Consider the following 20,309-nt stretch of genomic DNA (forward strand, 5'->3'; position numbering starts at 1 on the left):
TGATTTTTATATATATTAATATGAGTTGTTAATTTGGTATATATCAGTTATAGTGTTTCATTGATCAGTAAGAAATTATTAACACCAAAGCACTATTATTCACTGATGGCACTTTAATATATGTATAGATTATATTAGCGCTTCACTAATTTAAGGTTATATAATTGGTTACTTAATGGTTTAAGGGAGAGTGAGAGCAGCTGTTAATTTAGGGACCTTACCTGTATTAAGCGCAGGAGGACATTTCCATTTTCAATAAGACATGATAAATTATATCAAAATAATCTCACAGCAACATAAAGCGACTTAAAGTCCCAGACAAAATATATTAACCACTTGCCCTCCTGAGGATTTACCCCCCTTCCTGACCAGGCCATTTTTTGCATTATGGCTCCTCGTTACTTAGACTGACAATTGCACGGTCATGCAACGTTGCACCCAAATGGAAATTACTTCCTTTTTTTCCCACGAATTGAGCTTTCTTTCGGTGGTATTCGATCGCCTGTGCAGTTTTTATTTTTTTGCGCTATAAAAAAACAGCAATTTTGAGAAAAAACAATATTTTTGATTTTGTTATTAAACATGTCCAGTAAAAATCAAATTTCATCATAAATTTACACCAAAATGTATTCTGCGACATGCCTTTGCTAAAAAAAAATCCCAATACGCGTAAATTAATTGGTTTACGTGAAAGTTATAGCTTTTACAAATGGTGTATATATACTGTGTTTTTTTTTTGTGTTCCATTTTTACTAGTAATGACGCAATCAGCAACTTATAGCGTGACTGCGGCGGACATTCTGACACTAGGGGGAAATGACTTGGTGTCACTGACATCCCCAGTGACACCAATACAGTGATCAGTGCTAAAAAAAAAAGCACTGACACTGTACTAATGGCACTGGGCAGGAAAAGGTTAACATGAGGGGCGATCAAAGGGTTAACTGTGTGCTGGGAGTGTTTTACTAGGGGGCCGGTGTCTTGGTGCTTCACTGTAAGCACTTCTCAGGATGGCTATGCTGTGCACAGCCATCCAGAGTAGTGTGTCTGAGCTGAAGGGGAGGAAGACTGTTAGAAAACAAAACAGTCTTCCTCCCCGTCGGTGATAGTCGGAAATCACCGGGCGCCGGTGAGTAATTACCGGCCGGGGCATGGTGATTGACAGCCACAACAGTGAATGGCAGCGCAAGTAGGGCACGTGTGCCCCTTACCCGGAGATGCAAAATAGTGTATATATACACGTGATTTTGCACACCCATGCCGCCCTGTAGCAGTATTTCTGCTAAAGGCCAGACGGGAAGCAGTTAAAGATAAAGTGTATGACAGTCCCATGAAATGTTAGCCAGCAGATCAAAAGATTTTCTTTTCCACCATGTGTAGGCAATAAGTGAATTCCTCTCACACCAGAAATTATTGGCCCCGGTTAAGGTGGTCAAAAACCACTATGGTCATGCAATAAGCTGACAGCCAACAGCAAGCTCTCATGGACTGGGCCTCCTGGTCTCCTAATATGGAATTTTGATCCAAGGAACCAAAAATAACAACCCCCAGATAGGTGTTCTCGAAGCTCTGGGTGAATGGTTAATTGAATGGATTCCCAATTCCAGGCTCTCCTCAAGGTATAGATAGTGCTCCAAGTAGCTCATATAAACCAAATAGATTAGAATGCTCTAAGTATAATAATTATTAAAGACCATGGTTGAGATATATAAAATGTCAATATGCTCACATGTGACAGTGCCCAAATACTGGCACCAGTCTATGTAGCCTGTGTATCGTGAATCTCAATTGTGATGGCCGGCATGCGTTCCAAGCCTCACTACCAGCGGGCAGGATGTGATGTCATAGGGACTCGGAAGTGACAGGATCCTTCTTCTATGTACATTTCACCTAGCGGCATCTTCCTGAAGACGCCGCTAGGTGAAACGTATGTAGAAGGTTAAAAAAAAAAAAAAACACCTGCCCGTTGCTCAGAACTGTCCCAAGCATCAAACGATATAAAATTGAACATCCCTGATATAGGAAGGACCAAAAGGGCATTCGCTTAGTAAATGAGTTGACTCCTCACTTTGCAATAAATACCCAATTACATGGACAGAAAATTAAAAAAACCACAAAAAAAACCATTTTGCTTGCATATGACTGGATGATGGAAGTCAGCGGAGCTTCCCCTCATTTACTAAGCAGTGCAGCAACTACACTACCAGAGGGTACAGTCCATTTGCCTTTAGTAAATCAATGCCTAATTCTTTAGCGAATACCCTATAATTTCCTAAACGGACAACATTTGCAGAATTTTGTCTAGCAGGCCTTTTGAGGAAAGGCCTAATCTATAATATCTACAAAGTGCTGACCTCACTTCTCCTCCAATCCACAGTCAAACATTTATATATAAAAAATTAGAACAGATTCTAGTGGAGGAAATACTTCTGAAAACCAATACAAAATACTTTTTCAGTGGTACCAAACCCCAGAACTGCTACAAACCATGGTCTGCATTTATTTCAGTAGAAGAAAATGCCTATATACAAAAAGGATGTGTTTTTAGGCAGCAGTATGCAGCAGGCTAACTGTGCACATGACATATATGCTCTTGCTTAAACTATGATCTGCTGCTTTTGAAGCAATCTACAATATTTGGCTTGTATACCTGACACTTAGCCCTGGTTCACACCTATGCGATTTGACAGTTCAAAATCACATGACAAGTCACACCTCATTTGAAATGATTTGAACGGTTCCATTGTGCACAGTTTTTGTGCAATTTGATTGCGACTTGTATTAATATCTGTTAATGAAGCCGCAATGAAACTGCACATTAAAATCACACTGATCGTTGGCTTTGAAATCACGCTGACATAGCACGACTTAAAAGCCGGACTGGTGTGAACCAGGGCTTATGCACTTATCTAGAAAATCAATAAAAAGTCAGTTTTATAAAAAAAGAATGCCAAAGACCATTTGGTGGAACTTTTCATAGTAAACCCATAAACAGATTTAATTGTAGATTACAAACACAGTTCACACCAGAGAGAAATATTATATTCTTTGGATGTTGGATCACATTTTAGCTTTGCTCAGATTTGGGCAAGTTATATTACTTTGTAAGATCATTTCTGATTGGTGGCATAGGATTCCTGAACTTGCATAGTGCACGTTGTCTTCTCATTCATTGTTTTCCTTTTTAAAAAGTCTAATCATTTTGAATATGTTTATAGCAGCTCAAGCTTTCTGGGATTTGTGCCGAGAGAACAAATGCAGAGAATTCTTGCTAACCCTGGTAACATGTTACATGAAATCGGTCTTTCACAAGATTGTTCACGAACAGCCCAAGGACAGAGGTATTATTGCTGCTATTAATTATGAACAATATAGATTCAAATATTAAACAGTAATGTTAAAGTAGGACTGAAGGAAAAACTTTTTTCTTTTTAAGTTTTGGATAAAGTGGAGAGGGATTAGAACAACTGTCAGGTTTTTACTGCTTTCTATGGCCCCGTTAGGGAGATTCCCCCTCTCTAATTGTCGTATTTACTGTTATAATCCAAAGTAAAAGTAAATGAAAGAAATCCAATTTTTGAGTTGTCTCCAGAAAAGTAGTAGAGGGAAAATTTCCATTGGAGACACTAGTGTTGGTGACAAGGGATTCCCACACTTTGGAGGGATTTCCTCTCACTTCCTGTTTGGCTGTGGGACAGAATGTGAAGGGAAATCTCTCCAGTGAGACACAGATGGGAGAAAAAACTGACACTGGTTATAACCCCCCCTCACTCTTTCCAAAATGGAAAAAAAATAATTGCCTTTAATTCTACTTTAACTTTTCTGTCCATTTAAACTAAAATTTTTCAGAGGCTATATTTGTCTTTCTTTTAAAGTGTTACTAAATCCAGAACAGTACAGTCAGTCTGTATATGCAGTAAAGCACGCTTGTTATACTCACTGTGGAACCTAAGGGGTTAATCCTCCACATTGTGTAAAAGAGGTTTGATTTTATCTTCTCTAATCTTCTACTTCTACTGTCCTCAAATCATTTCCTGATAGAACAGAGTCTTGGGGGCAAGCTGCACATGCTCAGTTTGGTGTGTTACTAGAGAGGTTTTTTTCCTTGGGAGAGTGCATGTCATCAGCACAGGGCCAATCAGCACTGTTCAGACAGAGGGTCAGGGGTCCTGCAGACTCATAGGACAATCGGGAGAAATGAAAACTCTTACAAGCTTTAACCAGTGCTCTGCTGGACACTGATAGAAGTCACAAGACTGCTCTAACTGCTGATGAGAAAAGGTATTTTTCAGTTTATATTTACTAAAATAATTGCATGTCCATGTTCTGTGTACTGTGGGAGACCAGATATAGCAAATGCAGGGTCCTGGGTTTAGTAACACTTTAATAACTTGCGTTAAAGCTGAACTCAAGGCAAATAGCCTAATACACAAATGAAATACATATAAAGGAGCTGTTTAATATGTCAAAGGAGTTGCATTTCTGTCTATCCAGTTTTGAGATTTATATAGCTGTACCACGCAGCACATGTCTGTCTGAAAGGGGACCTGAAAATTGCTGCAGTTTCACTTACAAGTCTCCACCTTACCATCATCCTGCGACACTACAGAAAAAGGAAAAGTGAGACACCAGAGGCGCAATTAGAACCTTCAGGACCCCCTTGTGCAAGTAAACATGAAGGGCCCCCCGACCCCCAGCTGGGGCCCGTCCCACTGATCCCGGGTCCCTTTCCATTAATCCTGGGGCCCTTTACTCCCATTGCAAGACCCTTTATTATGGTTCCACAGTGGGATTCTTTCACATTTTCTGCAGTGGGCCCCCTTCCTGCTGTTTTGGGGGGGGGTCTTCCACGATGGCAAAACTACCAGGGTCGCAAACGTTGCACTCGCTACTGGACCCTATTGTTCCTGGTAGCAAGTTTGACCTTTCCGATACTGGTACTTCTGCCACTGGTGTCAGTATAACTGTGAATGGTGCCTGTCAGTAGAGCAGTGGATGGTGTCAGTATGGTAGTGGACTTTGTCAGTAATGCAGTAAATGGTATCAGTAGGACAGTGGACAAGGTAGTTTTTTGGGGTTTTTATTTTATTTTTACTTTACAATTTTGTTTTTTTTTTACAATTTTTTTTAGGAGCCCTGCTGAGGACATCCCAATGACCTTTGATGTTTCACTTTTGAGACAGAAAAAGGAGGTTGAGGACATTACCCTCAATCTCAATCTCTGCAGCCTCAGCTGCACAGAATGATTGGACAGAAGTAGCTGTGTACAGAGCTTCCCATACATTCACAAACTGAAGCATAGTAAACAAAGTCCTATCCAGATGTAGAACTAAATGTGATAGGGGAACCGCTGGGGACCCCTGGAGAATAGGGCCGGGTCACGATTTGTGATTCTGCAACATTTATAGTTACGCTTCTGTGGCACACTGCTGAGCTTATCTTTCCATCATTATGTTCTTTTCTCCTATCAGCATTTTATTTTTTGTTAGGCACGTGAGTACTGCAGCACACCAATAGAAATGTACGTACTTACACTGTTAAAAATATTACCTTTTGATGCTATATTAATGCATACAGAGCTGCATTAATTTGTGTCTTTTATTGTTCGACTTCAAAATAAATTGTAAAAATTAAACCCTTTTTTTCAATTCCCAATATAAAATGCTGAATCCTTCTCAACATTTTATTTCTCTATTGTTTGTCCTGGTTACAAGGAAATTAAATGGGTGTATTATTCAGTTTTTTTTTTTTACTAAATATATTTATTGTATTCATGGCACATATGGCCTGGTCGGGTCCATAAAAGTAGTATGCACTACACTTTGAGTCTTTATGAAGCCATAAGGAGGTATTCCTTACTTCCCTACTCTGACTACAAAAAAACTAAAGCCCTACTCCGGACACGGAAAAAAGAGGAAAAAAAAAAAACCTTTGTGGACTCTCCCACATTGCAAGGGTTAAATACTCATTGCAGGAAAGGCTTTTTCCTCGCTTCAGCAGGGTTCCACCAGCGGTGCGACCGGTCTACCCTGCGGCCCTCTCTCTAAGCTGCTGTTGGCCCTGATTGCATGCCTGCCCCCACCATGTACAATAGTGTACAGATTGTAAGCTCCATGAGCAGGGCCCTCCTATTCCTTCTGTATTGAACTGTATTGTAATTGTACTGTCCCCCTTTATATTGTAAAGCGCTACGTAAATGGTTGGCGCTATATAAATCCTGTACAATAATTTCATAAAATAGGCCTGCATTGTACATGATGATTCAAACTGACTGCCCTCAGCCCAGAGCTTTGAGAAGAAAAGGAGAGTACTGGATTAGGGAGACTGGTAAGTAATGAAGCCTCTTCTTGATTGAACAAGCATTTAACCCTTGCAGCTCAGAGGAGCCCGCTACAAGGGTATTTTATTTATTTTTTTGTGCCCAGAGTCGGGCTTTAACAAATCAAAATGTTAACCTGTTTTGGGTCTCAATAACTCCTGTTGACCTTCTACTTACTTTTATCTTCAGACTTTGAACAAGCATTTTCCTTTCTCCAAGCAAGTGAATGTTTTGCTGAGTTCATGAATGGAACAGAAGGTAAAAATATATATAGCATATATTTTTATATATTCTGTAGAAATATGTTCTGTATATATAATAAAGGAACCATCATGACAGGTACTATTGGATTTAACTGAATAGGTTCCACTAACATGTCGGCAGGGCACGGGGTAGCTGATGACAGATCTTCCTCTATGTTCCCCAATAACCCATACCAAGTGTGGGATACATGAGAGGACTACCCCTGGGGTGGGTTCTTCCAGGTTGCACTAGGTACCTACAGTGTATCCAGAAAGTATTCACAGCTCTTAACTTTTTCCACATTTTGTTATGTTACAGCCTTATTCCAAAGTGGATTAAATTAATTTTGTTCCTCAACATTCTACAAACAATACCCCATAATGACAACGTGAAAGAAGTTTGTTTTGAAATCTTTGCACTTTATTAAAAATAAAAAACGAAAAAAAAAAAAACACATGTACATTATTACAAGTATTCACAGCCTTTGCCATGACACTCAAAATTGAGCTCTGGTGCATCTTGTTCCCACTAATTATCCTTGAGATGTTTCCACAACTTGATTGGACTCCACCTGTGGGAAATTCAGTTAATTGGACATGATTAGGAAAGGCATAAACCTGTCTATATAAGGTCCCACAGTTAACAGTGCATGTCAGAGCACAAACCAAGCCATGAAGTCCAAGGAATTGTCTGTAGACCTCCGAGACACGATTGCATCAAGGCACAGATCTGGGGAAGGGTACAGAAAAATTTCTGCAGCATTGAAGGTCCCAATGACCACAGTGGCCTCCATCATCCGTAAATGTAAGAAGTTTGGAACCACTAGGAATCTAACTAGAGCAGGCAATTCTGCCAAAATGAGCGATTGAGGGAGAAGGGCCTTAGCCAGGGAGGTAACCAAGCACCTGATGGTCACTCTGAAAGAGCTCCAGCATTTCTCTGTGGAGAGAGGAGAACCTTGCAGAAGAACAACCATCTCTGTAGCATTCCACCAATCAGACCTGTAGGGTAGAGTGGCCAGACAGAAGCCACTCCTCAGTAAAAGGCAAATGGCTGCCCACCTGGAGTTTGCCAAAAGGCACCTGGGGGACTCTCAGACCATGAGAAACAAAACTCTGGTTTGATGAAACAAAGACTGAACTTTTTGGCCTGAATGCCAAGCGTCATGTCTGGAGGAAACCAGGCACCGCTCACCACCTGGCCAATACCATCCCTGCAGTGAAGCATGGTGGTCGCAGAATCATCCTGGGGGGATGTTTTTCAGTGGCAGGAACTGGGAGACTAGTCAGGATCGAAGGAAAAATTAATGCAGCAATGTACAGAGACATTCTTAATGAAACCTGTTCCAGAGCGCTCTGGACCGTAGACTGGGGCAACTGTTCACCTTTCAACAGGACAACAACCCTAAGCACACAGCCCACATAAGTAAGGAGTGGCTATGGGCCAAGTCTGTGAATCTCTTGGAGTGGCCCAGCCAGAGGCCAGACTTGAACCCAATTGAACAACTCTGGAGAGATCTGAAAATGGCTGTGCACCGACGCTCCCCATCCAGCCTGATGGAGCTTGAGAGGTACTGCAAAGAAGAATGGGAGAAATTGCCCAAAAATAGATGTGCCAAGCTTGTAGCATCATACTCAAAACGACTTGAGGCTGTAATTGGTGCTAAAGGTGCTTCAACAAAGTATTGAGAAAAGGCTGTAAATACTTAGGTACATGTGGTTTTTTTTGTTTTGTTTTTTTCTAATAAATTGCAGAGATTCAAAACGAACTTCTTTCACGTTGTTATTATGGGGTATTGTTTGTGGAATGTTGAGGAAAAAAATTAAATGAATCCATTTTGGAATAAGACTAACATAACAAAATGTGGTAAAAGATAAGCGCTGTGAATACTTTCTGGATGCACTGTATAACAGGATCACTCTACTTCACACTTTTGGGGTACCTTTACTCTTGTGCCATTTTCACCAATGTCCTGGGACAAAGCTGAGGCCGATATAGGGGAATACTCTACCTCCACTTTTAGAGATGAATGTACACCATGCACATTTACACCATAACTGTTCTTCAGTTAACTCTCGGGTCCCCTTGTAAATGTATATCTTCCCACTGAAACTTGCAATTAGGAGGGAAACGCTGAGCCTTGTCCACAACCATCTGTCCAGTGTTTTCCACTACTTTACACCTAGCATGGGCTCCACATATACATTTGACTTGACTCTTGAGCTTCCATATCTCCTGTATAAGATGGTGGCCTCTGTGGTAAGAGTCCACTCCCGTTGCCATGGGAGGCAGACCGTGGCGGAGTGCCAACAACCTCTTCCTCGCTGCTAGAGGCTGGTCCACCTATAACAGGTACACACTACCGACAGGTAGACTGTAGACAACTGTAGACTTTAGTTACCCCTGGTAACCACTTGTACTGCACAAGAATGACTCTTAAGTGCTATCTCTTCATACCCCAATATGCTAGTGACCCAAAGCTGTAGAAATGTGACAATTACTTGCATTGCACTCCTTTAAATTATTTAGAACAAGCAGAAGGCAAAGTTTCAATGTTTTACCTAACATTAAAGTGCCAAAAACATTACAACGTCCAATAGACAAGACAGTCCTTTTCCTGTGTGCTCATACAAAACTCAGATTATGTGCTGCCCCGGGATACCTGCAAAGGCAGAATCCATATTCTAAAGGTCCATCAGTGGCATTCCCCAGTAGCTGGTGTCTTCAAGGCGAACCCCAGGTCCTGATCACATCTTACATTGTCACAGACTCTCAGAAGTTGGCTTTAGGCTTTCTCTCCACATCGTCTGGGCTCAAAGATTAGGTCCTGCTTGACTTCCTCTCTCTCTCTCTCCTTGCTCTGGACCACTGTCCCTCTTATATATCACCCACCAAGCCAAAGACCCGAGAAAAACATTTACCCAAATTCTCCCGTCTGGGGGGCAGTGCCCAACTAGCAACCCGTTTACAAGCAGAGTATGTTTGCTTCACAATGAGGTTGGGACAATGCATTTATTAGAGATGTGGGAGCACTGTTTATATCATCTGTAATGATGGTCATAGATTTCCAAGGGTATATAGATGTTCATGTCCCAGAGCCTGGCAAGCACAGAACACAAATACTAAATAATAGACTTATATAATATAAAACTACTTTTTTGCATTTTATGATATGAGAAGGAGCAGACAAATGACTGTGCTCCAATAATTCCTGAAGGACCAAATATATGTTTCTGCTTTTGATGTCATGCATTTTTACTTGCGTTTTTTTAATGTTCTTTATGGTGCTTTTTTAGTGCATTTTTTCACGCATTTTTATGCACTTCCATAGACTTTAATTGGCCCAGAAAATGTAGGTAAATTAATAGAATATCAGACATACCCCATCTTTTACAACACCACTCAATGCAGCACACACATGTAAACGGTCTCCTTGGAAACCATGTATTTTTATGATACATGTGTTTTTATGCACTTCAAAACTCACATAAAAGCGCATAGGTGTGAACCAGGTCTTGGCTGTATTACACCATCAGATATTCAGCTGTGTGATCTAGATCTTCTATACTTTTTATTACAAACATGAGACTTCCAGAGTGCAGAAGTTGAAAAACCTGGCCAAGTAAAATAAATAGTAAATCCAAAGAATAGGACAGGCTGATGAGTCCTGCAGTCACTGTTGATCTGAAGCCAGGATGGATATTTCAGGTTTTGATGATGCTGGAGATTTAGGCCACATACTGGCTTTGTATATTTCTCAGGGAATTGGTGAGAATTCTATGTTTAATTCCTGGATCTGCACACCTGCTGTGGCCATTAGGAGGGGGTCTCATTCTCCCTGTTGGATCCTTTATTTTATCTTATGAAAAATGCTGAATTAGACAAATGTATGCAGAAACATCCAATATTCTAAGGTGTACAGAGAGTCACAAACCATAGCAGGTAGGTCATGCTCTTGAAATATCCAAGACATACCGTTTAGGAAGTCAAGAGTTAACTCTGCACATCAGGTTCTACCTTTAACTAAATATCAGTTTTGGATGGGCAGGACAGCACAGGTTATTTATTAGTAATTTATTAATAATTAACACATGCTTACTCCAGCAAAACCTAACTAAAGATTGATGACTTCTGGCCTTCATAACTCTTGAGTAAAAGATGTTAATAAGTGAAATAATTTATTCAGTTAAATTGGTACTAAAGGGAAAACATTTTTACCCTAATACATTTCCTGCATTAAGGTAAAAAATGTTCCACCATCCTTTTTGCCCCCTTATCCCCCCAAATATTTACCCAAATCCTCACTCCTCCAACGCTGTGCCCATTAGCAGGGGCTCTCTCCTGTCTTCCCTCTCTCACAGGACATAGAGGCATGTCCATCAAATCCAGTGAGCAGAGAGCGGAGGACGGGTTTGAGCCATGCTGTGTGTGTCAATGGACACACAGATCAAAAAAATTAAAGTGTACCCTGCGCTTAGTGGATTCATATTGCAAAGTGTATCATGAAGGGTGCTGCAACCAAAATAGCCTGAACACTGACATAATAATCCAAAGATATGGTGTGCTACTCAAATAACCAAAATTCACCTACAATTATAAATATGAAGTACTTCCAATAATTGCTTAAAATAAATCACAGAAAGTGCACTTGTGCAAGAAATATAAAACCGAACAGAAAAATCTTAGTTAAATGAAACAAATGACATGTTTGCAAACCAAAGTCCACATAATAAAGTGCTTGATAAATTAGTCCAAATAAGTGCTGTGATGGAAATCAATCCACATATGAAAGTGTCAATTGTGTATCCTTCACCACACATAGCCTCTTACCAAATGGTTTGATCTCAGACTAAAAATGATTATTATGTGATTGCGTGTTTGTATCCCAGCACAGGTCATGTTGCAACCCACCATGTGTTTTCTGTGACACTAGTATCTGATGGTAGATAATAGTTGTCTTGCCAGCACCTGGTTCACAGCATACAATTCTTTCATTGTATGCCGTGAAAAAACTTTTTTGGCTTGTCTGTTTTTATGCGTTTCTTTATGATTCTGTAAGTACAAGTCTATTTTAATAAATCGATATTTCAATGGTATACCACTATTACGGCTCCCTTGGTTCTCTTTGGAGGGGCATTTCAAGGTGCCAGCGAGACAACTATTATCTACCTTCTGATACTGGTGTCACAGAAACTTCATGGTGGATTGCAGCGAATCCTGTGCTGGGATACACACACACACTAACACACACAAGTACATATTGATCTCTTTGAGTCCTCATGCACACTGGACATTTTTACAGCGGCTGTTTTTGGCTTTTGACGTTATTTTTTCTTACAGCCAGTAAACTCCCCAGCATGTTATCCTATGTGTCCATGCACACATAGGCTTTAATCAGTGTTTTTTGGCAGTGATGTTTTTGGCTGGAAAAAACCCCAGAACTAGCGGGTTTCTAGAGAAGTTTTTTAGCTGTAACAATGCTCTACCGCTGGTAAACGTGGAAAAACGTGGCAAACTGGCATTTTTGGGTGGTTTTTTTTTTTTAGCCAAAATGTTATTTTTTGTGTGTAAAAAAATGCTAAAAAAACCTGCAAAATGTGGCTAAAGGCTAATACAAAAAAGCTAAAAAATCCTGAAAAACCCATGTTTTTAATGTGACTTTTTACAGCTAATGCTACTGGCGTTACTCCCAGTGTGCAAAGTTACATAATTAATCTGGCTGAAAAAAGACAAAAGTCCATCCAGATCAACCATAAAAAAAAAGTTATAATCCTATACCCACAGTTGATCCAGAGGAAGGCAAAAAAACCCAGCAAAGCATGACCCAATTTGCTCCTGCATGGTGAAAAAATTCCTTCCTGATTCCCCGAGAAGCAATCTAATATTCCCTGGATCAACTCTACCTATAAAATGTTAGTATCCAGTTATATTCTGTGTATCCAAGAAAGAATCCAGGCCTTTTTTAAATCAATCCATTGAGCTGGTTAGAACCAACTCTTGAGGGAGTCTATTCCACATTTTCACAGCTCTTACTGTGAAGAAACCTTTCCATATTTGGAGATTACATTTATTTTCCTCCAGACATAAAGAGTGCCCCTTGTCCTCTGTGATGACCTCAGGGTGAATAGCTCTACACCGAGTTCACTATATGAACCACTGATGTATTTATACATGTTGCTCTTATCCCCTCTTAATCTCCTCTTCTCAAGAGAATAAATTCAGTTCCTCTAATCTTTCCTCATAGTTGAGCTCCTCCATGCCTCTTATCAGTTTGGTTGCCCTTCTCTGTACTTTCTCCAGTTCCCCAATGTTCTTTTTGTGAATTGGTGCCCAAAATTGAACTGCATATTTCATATGAAGTATTACTAATGATTAGTAGCAGGGTAATATGATATCTTTCTCTCTGGAGTCTATACCTCTTAATACAAGAGAGGATTTTGCTCGCTTTAGAAACCGCAGCTTGGCATTGCATGCCATTATTAAGCTTGTGACCTACCAGAACCCCCCAGATCCTTCTCCACCATTGATTCCCCCAGTTGTACCCCCCCAGTATGTATGATGCATGCATATTCTTAGCCCCCAAGTGCAGAACATTACATTTCTCAACATTAAACCTCATTTGCCACATAGTTGCCCAATTAAACAGTGCATTGAGGTTGGCTTGTAAATTGGAGACTTCCTGTAAGGATGTTATTCCACTGGAAAGCTTGGTGTCATCTGCAAAGACTGAAATGGGATTTTTAATTCCAGACCATATATTGTTTATAAATATATTAAAAAGTAAAGGTCCCAACACTGAACCTTGGGGTACACCACTGACAACCCTAGACCATTCAGAGTATGAATCGTTAATCACTACTCTGCAAAATCCAAGTATACCACGTCTTTCATGAATCCATGCTGTCTGTTGCTTTTTTTTCCAGCAAGAACTCATCTATGTGGTCTTTTATTAAACTCTCCAGTATCTTCCCAACTACAGAAGCTAAACTAACAGGTCTCTAATTACTTGGTAAAGATTTTGACCCCTTTTTAAATATTGACACCACATTGGCCTTACGCCAATCCAGTGGTACTATGCCAGTCATTAAAGAGTCCCTAAAAATTAGGAACATTGACTTTGAAATGACAGAGCTCAATTCTTTAACCTCCCTGGCGGTATTCCTGAGTGTAGCTTTGGGTAATGTTTCAGTACCAAAAGCGGTAACCCCGAGCTACACTCGGGGTTACCATGCGGCGTTGCACAGGGATTGCCTACAGCGCTTACCTTGTCCTTCGCTCCCACGATGTGTCCCCTGCAGTGTCCTCAGCCATCTCCTCCGGCCGATGCCAGCATTTGGCTTCCATGTTCCGGTCCCTGTGACGTCGGGACATACGGGCGCCGGAACTGGCGGCAAATTTGAAAATTTAAAAAAAATTACTTTTTTTAAAACGATTATTTCATAGCAAAACATTCCTGTATCAAAGCATTTCACATACATTTTGTCCCTACTGCTTTTTCCTGTGCCCTGCCTGCATTTTGACTGTTCTTTCTGCCTGGAAAGTAGAAAGTTCACGGCGTCCAAAAAGCGTCCCTTTAGGTCAAAATCAGTTTTAGACCGGCTAGAGAACAGCGATAGTAAATTAGAACCACTTGCAGAATTGAGTGATAATGATTCATGGGGGAAATTCGTCAGACACTGAAAACGATTTTGCAATTTTGCTCAGTGATGTGCGAACTTGGCGCTGTATTTCAAATTTCAGTGTTTTTGGTTTGATTATATTATTGAATTAAATTTATTATTATATTATTTTTTATGAGTATTTATTAAATTATAATTTATGATTTCGTGTTTCAAGTTTTATCATATCCGGAATGTTTACTAGACTCTTGTTCGGACAGATTTCAGGGAGTTATTCCTAAATTACAAGCCTACAATAAAAAAAATACATATTTCCATGCAAAAAAAATGGTACCGCTTTTGGTACAAAATTCCTGACATAATCATACCGCCAGGGAGGTTAAGGACCCGTGGGTGTATGCCATCCAGTCCAGGTGCTTTATTCTGTCTAAATATTTCTGGATCATATCGATTGTGAGGCAATTTAGATCTGGAGCTGTGTCAATACCATGCCCATTATGGACAAGAGCTCACCCATGCTCTTTTGTATACACAGAGCTGAAGAAGGTATTAAATAAATTTGCCTTCTTTTTGTCCCCAGTCACCCACACTAGATTATTTTGTAAAGGGCCTACATGCTCAGACCGGACCTTTTTACTTTTAATATATTTGAAGAATTTTTTGGGGTCCTGCTATATTTAGCAGTTTGCATGAGGACTTAATCTGAGATCAAACCATTTGGTAACAGGCTAGATGCACTATATTACCAAACGTATTTGGACACTCCTCCAAATCATTGGATTCAGGTGTTCCAATCACCTCCATGGCACAAGTGTATAAAATCAAGCACCTAGGCATGCAGACTGCTTCTACAAACATTTGTGAAAGAAGGGGTCGCTCTCAGGAGCTCAGTGAACTCAAGCGTGGTACCATGAGGTTGCCACCTGTGCAAGAAGTCCATCCGTGAAATTTCCTTGCTACTAAATATTCTACGGTCAACTGTTAGTGGTATTATAACAAAGTGGAAGCAACTGGGAACAACAGCAACTCAACCACAAAGGGGTAGGCCACGTAAAATGATAGAGTGGGGTCAGCACATGCGTGTGCAGATATTGCCAACTGTCTGCAGAGTCAATAGCTAAAGACCTCCAAACTTCTTACGGCCTTCAGATTGGCACAACAGTGTGTAGAGAGCTTCATGGAATGGGTCTTCTTGGCTGAGCAGCTGCATCCAAGCCTTACATCGCCAAATGCAATGCAGAGTGTCGGATGCAGTGGTGTAAAGCACACCACCACTGGACTCTAGAGCAGTGGAGACGTAGTCTCTGGGGGGGATGAATCATGCTTCTCTGTCTGGTAATCAGACGGATGTGTCTGGGTTTGGTGGTTGCCAGTAGAACAGTACTTGCCTGACTACATTGTGCCAAGTATGACATTTGGTGGATGGGGTATTATGGTGTGGGGTTGCTTTTCAGGGGTTGGGTTTGGCCCTTTAGTTGAGTGAAGAAACTAAGGCGTCAACATACCAAGACATTTTGGATAATTTCATGCTCCCAACTTTGTGGAACAGTTTGGGCGTGGCCCCTTCCTGTTCCAACATGACTGCGCACCAGTGCTCAAAGCAAGGTCCATATAGACATGGATGAGGGAGTTTGGGGTGAAGGAACTTGACTGGCCTGCACAGAATCCTGACCTCAACCCGATAGAACACCTTGGGGATGAATTAGAGCAGAGACTTCGAGCCAGGCCTTCTCATCCGACATAAACTCCTAACCTCGCAAATGCGCCTCTGGGAGAATGGTTAAACATTCCCATAGACACTCTCCTACACTTTGTGGACAGCCTTCCCAGAAGAGTTGAAGCTGTTATAGCTGCAAAGGGTGGGCCAACTCTGTATTGAACCCTACGGACTAAGACTGGGATGCCATTAAAGTTCATGTGTGTGTAAAGGCAGGCGTCCCAATACTTTTGGCAATATAGTGTGTGCGTGGTGAAGGATACACATTTGACACTTTTGTATGTTGATTGATTTCCGTCACAGTAGTTATTTGGACTCATTTATCAAGCACTTTATTATATGGACTTTGGTTTGCAAACACATCATTTGTTCCCTATAACACTGTTTTTTCTGTCCCGTTTTTTATATTTTTTGCACAATTGCACTTTGTAATTTATTGGGAGTACTTCATATTTATTTTTACAGGTGAATTTTGGTGGTTGTTTGAGTAGCGTACCATATCTTTGGATTATCTTAATGGACATGCAGAGCAGAGCTCAGGAGCATGCCCACACATGTGCCTGCATAGGAAATTGATTCCTATGGTAGCACATGGAAAAGAAGTGAAGAGCCTAGAGCGCTGGCAGGGGACCCAAGGAGAGGACCGTTCCCGCTCTGTGCAATACCATTGTACAGAGTAGGTAAGTATTTTAAATAAGAAAAAAAAAAAAAACAAGGTTTACAAGCATTTTAAAAGAAAAAATATTTCTAGCAACACACATATTAAAACTCACAAACATACATATAATTTAACGTATTGTTCTTATGAGAATGCATTACTTCTGTGGTCTTCAGTGACCAATTTCTTAGCCTCAGCACCTTGTATAGGTGCTGGCTCTCTCAGAAGGTGCAAAGCCATAGCAAAGAAGGTGTTCTGTGTTCCTTAGGGACAAAAGGCAAGACTATCAGTAGAATAAGAAACACTCAGTGTGGTGTAGTAGGTGTTACATGCATCCAGTTAAAATTGTTCTCTGAACTGAACAGCGCAGAATTACAGAGGTTACATGGCAAAGGTTTTGGTCATTGTACTGTGGATAAAAAGTCTAATAAAAACAGCAATTTATGTTATAGCATATTTCATTCACAGATGACCAGGCAAAGATCAATTCCAGGACTAGTAGCAGAGAAACCTACAGTGAAAGTGATTCAGAAAGTGTTGGTTTTTCTACAGAAGTAAAAGACCAAGAGGAAATCACCAGAGATAAAGACCCTGATGGGATGAAACCTGAATCACCTGAACCATCCCATACGAGCAACAAAGTAGGGCAATGCACCACAGATGAAGACCGTAATAAAGTGGAAACTGAATGTTCCAAAACATTTTCATTGTCAGTAAACAGAAAAGTAAAGGAAAGCTCTGAAGGTAAAGACCATAATGGTATACAATGTGAATCCTCTTTAGAGAGCAACAGGACAGAGAAAATCTCTGGAGGTGAACAACATGATGATGTACAAGGTGAATCGTGTGAATCCTCTTCAGAGAGCAGCAGAAAAGAGCAAAGCACTGTAGGTATAGACATAGACAGAATGGAAACAGAATTGGCTGCAGCATCTCGATTTTCACCTTCAGCAAGCAGCAGAAGTGATCTAGTTCTGCCTGAGAACCCCTCTTGGAGACATAGGACTTCAGAAGAAATTCAGCTAAAGACCATGAAAACAAGTTTGCAAGTCCTGAATATTCAACTGCAAAATTTACAGTGCCAATTGCAGCAGCAGACCGAAGATGGAGATGCCGATTTCGCCAGAAACCTACTCCAGTTTCTGAGGAAAGTTCCGCAAGATAAAAAGGTGGCCACTCAAATATCTATTCTAAAGGTCTTCTTACCGGATTTGGATCAGTAGACAATGTCTACATCAAACCCTGGTTGTGTATCACAATATACAAATCTGTCTTCCCCCAGACTTAGTGGACAAGCTGTTCCTCCAGAGCCATAGCCATAAGAAATGTATGAGACATACACCGATAGATGGCTGCCACAGATATAGAACATTATATACTTTGACATAACCGCCTAGAGGATATGATAAAAGGTGATACTTTCCTTACAAAAATAACATTTTTACCAGGACCAAGAAACTCAATGAGAATGCATTTTGTGAAAGCTTACATGAAGTCCTATTTCATATAATGGTTCTCTGTTAGATCCATTAAATAGGAGCCAATTACAATACCTTCTCTATTGCTCAGTCTTCTCTAAACTTGAGCTAACTGAAATCTGGTTCGTTGCTAAGGGTTATTGTGTTTTAGGAGCTTAGCTGCACTAAAAGTTTTTAGTTGCTTAGTAGCATGGTATTAACATCTTACTGACATTTGGCTTACATTAATTAATTGCAACATGTTATAAAGGGGAATGGAGAATATTCTGTGTCTGTCTCGCATAAACATTTTATTTTTGAGGGAAAAATTTCCTCTGTAATAGGATGGAAAGCTTTTCCCATTCTGAAAAACCCTACATAGATATATTGTTTCTGAATGACTGAGTACAATGGGAGTTTTCACATGCAGCAGTGCTGTATTGAAGGGCACTATTATCAGAAAATGCCAAGTGAAGCAGGAACATTGGTCTGTGCAGAGTACAATGCACATGGTAACTTTCTACCAATCAGGGTGATTAGATTGGTGTCATAGGACCAAAAATATTTTGCACAAGTAACTTTATTTCTGTCATAGGCCCTTGGAATAAATTTTATCTTATATTTTAGTTTTTAGTTTGTTGTTTTTATACTGTATTGTGCAATTATATTTTTGAATTTGTTACATTTGTAAGGGCTATTAACATTGTGGTTTTATAAGTTTGAACTGTTTGATGGTGTACACGGATGTGTAAAATATATATGTAAGAAACTAATAAAAGCCAAATATTTGACTGATTTTAAAAGTTGTTAATTTAAAAAAAAAAATGATTGGGAAAAGTTTTATTTCTCTTAATAGAAGGCCCTTGAGCTTGGGCTCTGTCAATGCTGACCTTCTGAAAATGTCATTTTCTGGCTCTTATCCTGACTTGATTATGCTTTGAGTCACTGACCTGGAAAATGTATACAGATCAGTAAAGTCAGTCCTGAAGTCCTCATGAGCAAAGTAAGCCAAGATTGAGCATCCAGCTCTCCCTGGTGACCATGGTAAAGCATGTTGATATCACCTGTGCCTCCCGAGTGCTGCAGGCTGAGGCTAGCGTTTTTTTTCACAATCGGTTGTCAAATGGTTTTTGAAGGTAATTTGTAATTGGGGGGAGAGGCTAGAAAAACCCAGACCTTCTGATTGTCATAGAAGTTCCACATTAAGGCTAGGTTCACACTAGCCCACACACTGCGGGCTGGGTGCGGGTGCGAGAATCTATGCGATACACGCAGCTGCATTGCATTTCTCTTGCGAGACCGGAGGGTGCCATTAATTCTGAATGGCAGCCCCATGCATCTCATCCTGCAGTGTGTTCGCGGGTGCGGGAACCGAACAGAAACCGAATGGTCAAAAAGCCCATGCGGATGTGTTTTGAAAAAGGTGCACTATTTCCCTGTGTGAAACTTGGGCACAGCAGCCAATTCAAATGAATGGGTTGCCTTGCCCGCACAAACGTGGGCCGCACTAATGTGAACTAGGGGTTAATCCTATGCTGAGGCATAATTTGTAAAGTTAAGCATACATGGGTCAGTTCCCCCCCCCCCCCCAATCCACGCAAGTGAGGTAGATAGAGGAATCCTCTCTGCTGCGTCAAGCTGGCCATACTTGGATCCATGTATGGCAGTTTCCGTTCATGAGAAGTCGATACATTGACTGACTATTTGCAAACGGTACTGCTGGAAAATATCAGTTACTTCAGCATTGCAGGGAATGGGCTGCAGCTCTGATCTAAGTATTCTGTCGATGGGGGAGTCTCCCTACTGTCAGAATACAATGACACAGTGGGGAGGAGTCCCCCATCCACACGTAGAATCTGTTCAGTTAATTTTTGTTCATCCAACTGGCTGGACAAAACAACAACCATATATGAGCAACCCTATTGTGTTCTGACAGCAGGGACTCCTCTGCTGTCAGAATACACTAATCATTATGAAAGCGAATTGGCTGTAGCACTGATTGAAGCAGAATATTCTAACATTCTTGTTCGAGAGGAGCCAGTCATTAGATTGACTTCTCACGAATGGGAATATCCCTAGATGGATTGAAATTCAGCCTGTCCCTGTTTAGCTGACCAAATTTTAATCCATCTATAGCCACCTTAAAGGATAAGTTCACCTTTCCAGAAAAAATATTAAATGCACATGTTTATGCAGATAAAAATGTACATTTCTTATTTCTTCCTGCAGGAGCCTGAAAAGCATTGTGCCCATGATTAGTAGATCAGGGGTGCAATATCAGGCTTCCACAAACAAG

General features: G+C 40.6%; 1 protein-coding gene across 7 annotated transcripts in view; it reads left to right on the forward strand.

Moving 5' to 3' along the window:
* The window catches only part of LOC149444764 (uncharacterized), a 183,082-nt gene extending 164,274 nt beyond the window's left edge, over positions 1-18,808 (forward strand). For all 7 annotated transcript variants that reach the window (XM_089654563.1, XM_089654567.1, XM_089654565.1 and 4 more), the window contains 3 exons: positions 3,219-3,341; positions 6,509-6,577; positions 17,025-18,808. In XM_089654563.1, the coding sequence (XP_089510689.1) occupies positions 3,219-3,341; positions 6,509-6,577; positions 17,025-17,779 (947 nt within the window). In that variant the 3' untranslated portion in view covers positions 17,780-18,808. The remainder of the gene's footprint in view (positions 1-3,218; positions 3,342-6,508; positions 6,578-17,024) is intronic.
* Positions 18,809-20,309: the final 1,501 nt, after the last annotated feature.

The sequence above is a fragment of the Staurois parvus genome, unplaced genomic scaffold, assembly GCF_062004578.1.
Source record: "Staurois parvus isolate SC_StPar_1 unplaced genomic scaffold, SC_StPar_1.0 ptg000778l, whole genome shotgun sequence".
NCBI lineage: Eukaryota > Metazoa > Chordata > Amphibia > Anura > Ranidae > Staurois > Staurois parvus.